This window comes from Vanessa tameamea, chromosome 26 (genome assembly GCF_037043105.1).
Source record: "Vanessa tameamea isolate UH-Manoa-2023 chromosome 26, ilVanTame1 primary haplotype, whole genome shotgun sequence".
Classification (NCBI taxonomy): domain Eukaryota; kingdom Metazoa; phylum Arthropoda; class Insecta; order Lepidoptera; family Nymphalidae; genus Vanessa; species Vanessa tameamea.
This window is the reverse complement of record NC_087334.1, coordinates 2,079,223-2,085,584: the sequence shown is the minus strand read 5'-3', so window position 1 is coordinate 2,085,584 and position 6,362 is coordinate 2,079,223. Positions and strand designations below refer to the sequence as shown.

The 6,362-nt window shown below is 32.3% G+C and overlaps 2 protein-coding genes across 2 annotated transcripts; both read right to left on the bottom strand.

The window, feature by feature from the left end:
- Positions 1 to 207: 207 nt before the first annotated feature.
- Positions 208 to 1,548, bottom strand: LOC113398403 (acetylcholine receptor subunit alpha-like 2). The gene has a single exon (XM_026637137.2). It carries the CDS (start codon positions 1,498 to 1,500, stop codon positions 238 to 240), a length of 1,263 nt encoding a protein of 420 aa, XP_026492922.2. The 5' UTR covers positions 1,501 to 1,548; the 3' UTR covers positions 208 to 237.
- Positions 1,549 to 5,110: 3,562 nt separating this feature from the next.
- LOC113398404 (acetylcholine receptor subunit beta-type lev-1-like) lies at positions 5,111 to 6,362 on the bottom strand. Its single transcript, XM_026637139.2, has one exon. The coding sequence runs from the start codon at positions 6,326 to 6,328 to the stop codon at positions 5,141 to 5,143; it is 1,188 nt and encodes a 395-aa protein (XP_026492924.2). The 5' UTR covers positions 6,329 to 6,362; the 3' UTR covers positions 5,111 to 5,140.

The following is a 6,362-nucleotide window of genomic DNA, read 5'->3' as shown; positions in this document are numbered from 1 at the left end:
TAAAATATTATTATTATAAAAAATAGCTAAAATCAGACTTAAGTACATGTACTTAGATTAAGTTTTTGCTTGATTATTATGTTTTAAATTGATCGACGTATGTATGTATATATAAAGGTAAAAAAAAAACCCTTAAACTTCAACTTATATATAAACGTATAAAACTATAATAAGTTTACAAAACTGATGAACTGACAGATAAAAAAATATAATATTTTGTAATTTTTAATCTATATTTCAATATGTTATTATTGGTTGAGGTATATACAATAGAAATAATATTAAATATATTATAAAATTAACAAAGAACAATAAACTATTTATAATAAAAGTAAAGTCCGTCCATTTGTTGATGTAATCTGCTTCATCTGAAGATGAACGCGACGGTTCCATCCATTTTGCAACGAAATATTTAATGATACGATTATTTAACACACAATCATTAAAGTGAATAATCCACGGGTGAGGGGGATCCCCTTTGCGTGTCAACGAGCTTAATATTAACATTATACCAATATCGCACGCTGTAATGTATATTGAGAAATTAATGAAATATAATATTGATGGAGTATCAAAGCCACGATGAGGAATAATTTCGCTGATATTTTTCAATAAACAAAAATTACAAAACAAGTTAAAAATAGATAGACCAAAACGAATATTGTTATTGAACTCTAAAAACATTGACGCCATAGACAAAACAGCAATCGTTATTGTTGGAACGACGACCATTGCAGCACAACCGAGCGCTTGCCTTTCGACGACGAAATTCAAATATAATTTCGTTTCTCCTGTAGCATTTTCACCAGTTTCATAATCAATAATGTCCCAGCCCGATCCGTATTCCGCTCCAAATGCTGATAAACCACGACTTGCGTTAAAAGTGAATACAACTTTGCCTTCATTTTCATTTTTGACATAGAAATTAAATGGACATTTTTGGGTATCATACGGCCAGTTGCGTAAATCGGAACTGCACGTAGTTGTGTGGGTGACGCGCGGTATGCAGACAACTCGACCGGTATACCTGACCTGACAGTTTGAAGTATAGTATTTGAAGTTACTCCATTTGTCTACATCCTTTGTTTGATGTATGTATGTGAAAGGTGTCCATACAAATACAGAATGAGTTATCATGTCGACCACGCCACCGTAATCATCTGGATTCCACTTTAGTCTCGGATCGTCCCAAGAGAAAAAAATCAAAGTATGTATAGTAAATAGCACTTCATCGCCGTCAAAGTAGAAATTTTTTAAGTTGAATTTAATCGCTACAGTAGTCGAATTTTCGTTGGGTGGTACGTTTTCCTTAGAATTGCATTTGAAATGATTCGAAAGTTTCTCCTCCCAATGTGTACTTGGAGATCTGTTGTTGATAACACATTCTAAGCTCACATATTTTGCCAAAAATGTTAGTAGAATTGTTGCTACTAACATGATTGTTGTATAAACGATTACTGATTTAATAATGTCAAAGGAATTTAATAACGATACGCCCATAGAGATAAAAAGACAATATGTTCATAATTAAAACGATGCCAGATGATCCCATCACGTCATGAGAGATTAAATTATTTCAATTAATAATAATTGTTATCTTAAACGATTTTACATAAATAAAATATTCATAATTATTTTTAACTAGCTGAATCCGCGTTTTCACGCGTGAAATTCTGACATTTGACATCATGCTTTTTTAACGTTTAGGTATTTTTTTTAATAAATATGCATATTAGTTATTTATTAAAGTGTTTTCTTTAAATAAAAAAATAAATAAAAAGACAAACTTAGTAAAGATAGATAGAAGAATTATTAACATTGAGGCCTTGACTATATATACAAATAAAAATTAAAAATAATTACTGTACATATCATGACCGCGTGGAATGGTGGCAAGCATTTCTCCATTTAATCGCTGTTCTGATCCTCAATCCTTTTGATTCTGGTCCTCAAGCCACAGCCGTCCTGTCAACACTGAAGGCAATAAGGCGAGGTGTTATAATTTTAATTAAGTTTCAATATTATGCATATTTCAAATATAAATAATAGAAATGATTAGGAAGGTGTCAGTCTGTCATCATGTGGAGATTGTTAGACTTCAAGAATCAAGACACAAGAATTTCATCCCACAGCACGCACTTTCGAAGTTTATCTTGTATTCAACGAGCATTGCGAATATGTTGGCAGCTGAAAGTGGTCTAGAGGCCTGGGTATGGGTTAGAAGATTAGTGGCAAAGACTGTAGAGAGTGTAGACTTGAAAATTGAAAAATGCAGAACCCATAACCAGCGATCTCGCATAACCCTAGTGGGAGTACTTTTACCAACCCGCTCCGACTTCACTTACCTTGGATTATTCACGCAAGGTGACGGCGATATTTACAGGGACATTACAATCCGGATCAATTCGATCTGAGTGAAATGGCGACAAGTCCCTGCAACACCAACCCACGGTTGCCGCTCTTGTTGAAGGACAAACTTTATAAATCCGTAATTAGACCTGTCGTCATGTACTAGTATGGATAGGAATGTGGAGCCGTGAAAAAAAAGGGTGAAAAAAATTGCATGTAGCTGAGATGAGAATTTTGAGATGAATGTGTGGAGTAACAAGAATGGATAATATAAGTGACGAGTCTATAAGAGGAAGCTTGAAAATAGCGTCAGTATATAAAGTGAAAGGGAATTGTTTGAGTTGGTATGGTTATGTAAGGTGCACAGAAGCACATGTAATTAAAAGAGTGATAAGCATGAGCGTAGAGGGATGGTGGGGAAGAGAACCTAAGAAGACATGGAAGGAGTATGTGAGGTGGGATTTAAGAGAGATGTATGTGAGCATGACAAATAATAGAGGAGAATGGAATGAAAAGTCGTGCAGCACCGACCCCAAATATTTTGGGACAAGGGTAGGAAAAAAGTTGCACGTTTTTTTCATTTTCTTGCATTGTCATCTGATTATGATCTACATACATATATTCAAATACAAGTTTCCGTATATCCAGAGCATTTGAAGTCTAACTCATCAAGAATTAATTATAAAATTCATCATACATAGATTCTCATATTCTCGTAATTATATATCTCATAATATAATAATTATAATTATAATCTAATAATTATATATCTCATAATATTCTCATATACATTGACCATAGCGTATTAATAAAAACACGCTGAAAACTGTGCGTGTGATGAATGATAAAAATATTTGCTAAATGCCCAGTTATTTTATTCAAAAACAATTTATTTCGTGGACGAATAGAAGAACTGTCCAATAGACGCTCACCGTTTATTTAATTCAAACATTAATCGTTTTCATACATTTATCCTACAACCCGATATTCGTAGCGTTCTCATCCGTAAGAAGCAAGCAGGTTTGCAGCAACAGCTTCTTAATAACGACAAGCATTGCTATAATCACTACTGCGGTTCTATTACTATAAACAAGCTCTAAAAGTACAAATATGAACTGATCGGAAAAGTGGTCTGAACATTTATCAATCTAGTGAAACAAAACCAGGGGATCACGTGTTTACCTTCGTAACGTTGTAATGAAGCAAGAAAAAGCAAAACCTGTCCACCACTAGTTCTTACTTAACTACAGATTTATTTATCTACAATGTTCCATTTGAGACTTACATTTTGTTAAAGGACGCGCCAATGGAATTAATATTTATGCTCGACCAAAACTTCTAATTTTAAACTGTGTCAGACATGCATCCTCTATATTTTTTTTTATTTAATGAACACTTAACCTAGGTCAATTGGATCACATCAATCACACAATTTTTTTTCGTCTTTTGCCAGAAATTTTCACAGAAAAAAGGGACACGCCAGGGGTAAAAATTTTTAAAGTTTTGGATTTTTTTTTCGACTATAAGTACTCAAATAAGAAAAAGAAAATAATACAAATACTATCATGCCTCAGTTGATGTGGACTTCAGATTTAACACTACATGTAGTTTTTTCCCTGGACATCCTCAAATATCTGTCTCAAATTTCATCCATAAAAAAAAATATATATAAACAAGTTTCAGAGCATAAACAACCTTGCTGGTCCAATGCGGGTTTCTGGATACATGTCGGGATTTTATTCGACGTAGTTTTCCTGACGATGTTTTATTTCAATGACAAGCACGAAATGTATTTTGAACATACATTAAACACATTGACATTAGCGGGATTTGCTCCGGTTTTCTGTATTTGAATAAGATTAAGATTTTACCCAGTGAGCAATATATGTATTCAACAAATGCATGAAAATCTGTTATATTACAATATACAGGGTTATTGGTAATTCGACGTATTCCCGTTAGGAGGTGATAGGGGTGATTATTTGCGATAATTTTAACCTCTATATGCATAATGCAAAAGTGAACCATTTTTGAGTTATAACGTTTTTTAGATTTTTTCAAAATAAGTCAAAAATGTAACTTCAAAAATTTATTTAAAAAAAAGTATCAATTAAAATCTATTTTTTTCTTCTGATTTATAAAAACGAATAAACACTGGTTATTTGTCAATATTAAAACAATAATTATCGGTCCAAATTTAAAAATGCGAGACGGAAAAAGATATTATTTCAATATTTTTTTGTTTTTTTTCTCACAAAAATGTCTTGAAAACAAAAAAAGTCGTTATGAAACTAGTCCTGCAGATTATTTTAAAAACATAACTGTTTTATCAGCTCTCCAAGTCCAACATAGATGAATAGATACATAGATAAATTTATGTTTCTGTGCCAATAAAGAATCTGACATAATGTATCGAAAATTCTAAATAACAATGTGAAAACTACAAATAATGTTATGAGTATTCGAATTACCAGATGTAGTAGTAGTAGTTCGTCCATTGGGTTCTGATTAATCAATTATTGTGAAAGATAAGCGCATAGACCAATATTAAGATATCAGAATAGAATCTTTGAAAGTCGTCTTGGATAAAGAAGTAGGTATATATTTATTAGCAATTAAAATACATTTGTATTTTTATTTATAATTTTATATAAAAAAAAAAACTTTTAATCACAATTTTTTAATTTTAATTTAAAAACAAATTATCATTTTGATATGCCAGAAGACAAAGCAAAAAAAAAATTAAAATCGTTAGTTTTTGTCAATATTGTATTGTTAATAATTATTAAGGTTATTGTGGTCGAGGTATATAAACAATAAATAAGATTAAATATATAACTAGAATAATGAAAATAAAAACATTATTAATAATATAAGTAAAAACAGACCATTCCTGACGCTTTTCTGCTTCAAGATCAGACGATAAGTCTGATGATGGTTCGTATTGTAAAAACAATAAAAAATTTAGACGAGTTTTAGATACATAATTATTAAGGGAAATGATCCATCGATGCGGTCGTCTCCTCCTCCCTCGTAGTGATCTTAAAATTAAACATAAACATATAGAACAAGTGGAAATAAAAATCGAAGATCGAATGAACAATAAAATCGTTGGAGAGTCCGACCCATGATGAGGTAATATCTCTGCGATAATATCTAACAACTGAAAACTGCTAAGCAGACTGAAAGTAGCAAGAGCCAGCCGAACATTATTCTTAACATCTAAAACCAGTGAGGACATAGTCAATACCGCCGAAGTAATCGATGGAGTGATTACCATTGCTGCAATTCCGAGTGCTTGTCTTTCAGTGATGAATGTCAGAGAAAGCTTAATGTTCCCTGTAAGATTATCCATGATTTCTAAATCGACAATATTCCAACCAGTGGTGTTGTATGATCCAAAAATATATTCTCCACTCGTCATGGATACAAAGGTCATGTTATCTTTTACGCCGTCTCTGATACTAAATTTAATTGTGCAATTATGTGCATCAAATGGCCAATTGTCCAATGTAGTCTTGCAAAGAACAGTATGGGTGTTACGAGGTATGCATGTTACATTGCCAGCACTAATAATACTACATCGTACGGGATAGTAAAGTGATTCATATTCATAGAAATCTTCTTTATGATACAAGAATGGCTGTGGCGTCCATATGTGCATTGAGTTAATGCTGATTCTATCTATTCCGTCGTAATCTTCCGGATTCCACTTAAGTCTTGGATCATTCCATAACATATACATCCAAGTGACTATCGTAAAAAGTTCTTCTTTGTCGTCAAAGTTAAAATATTTTAAAACAACTCTAACATCGACTCGTGTTAATATTTTGTCGGGTGGTTCAAAACTTTTATAATTACACTGAAGATCCTTATGAAGTTCGTCTTCGAAGTAATTATTTGGAGTTCTGTTATCAATGATACATTCCAAGGTCGCGTATTTGATCAGGGACAAAGTAATGATTGTAACTAGTAACATGACTGTCGCATAAATGTTAACTGACAGAAAATCA

Coding starts and splice junctions, on each gene's coding strand:
- LOC113398403 (XM_026637137.2), bottom strand. CDS start 1,500: ATGGGCGTATCGTTATTAAATTCCTTTGACATTATTAAATCAGTAATC.
- LOC113398404 (XM_026637139.2), bottom strand. CDS start 6,328: ATGTTACTAGTTACAATCATTACTTTGTCCCTGATCAAATACGCGACC.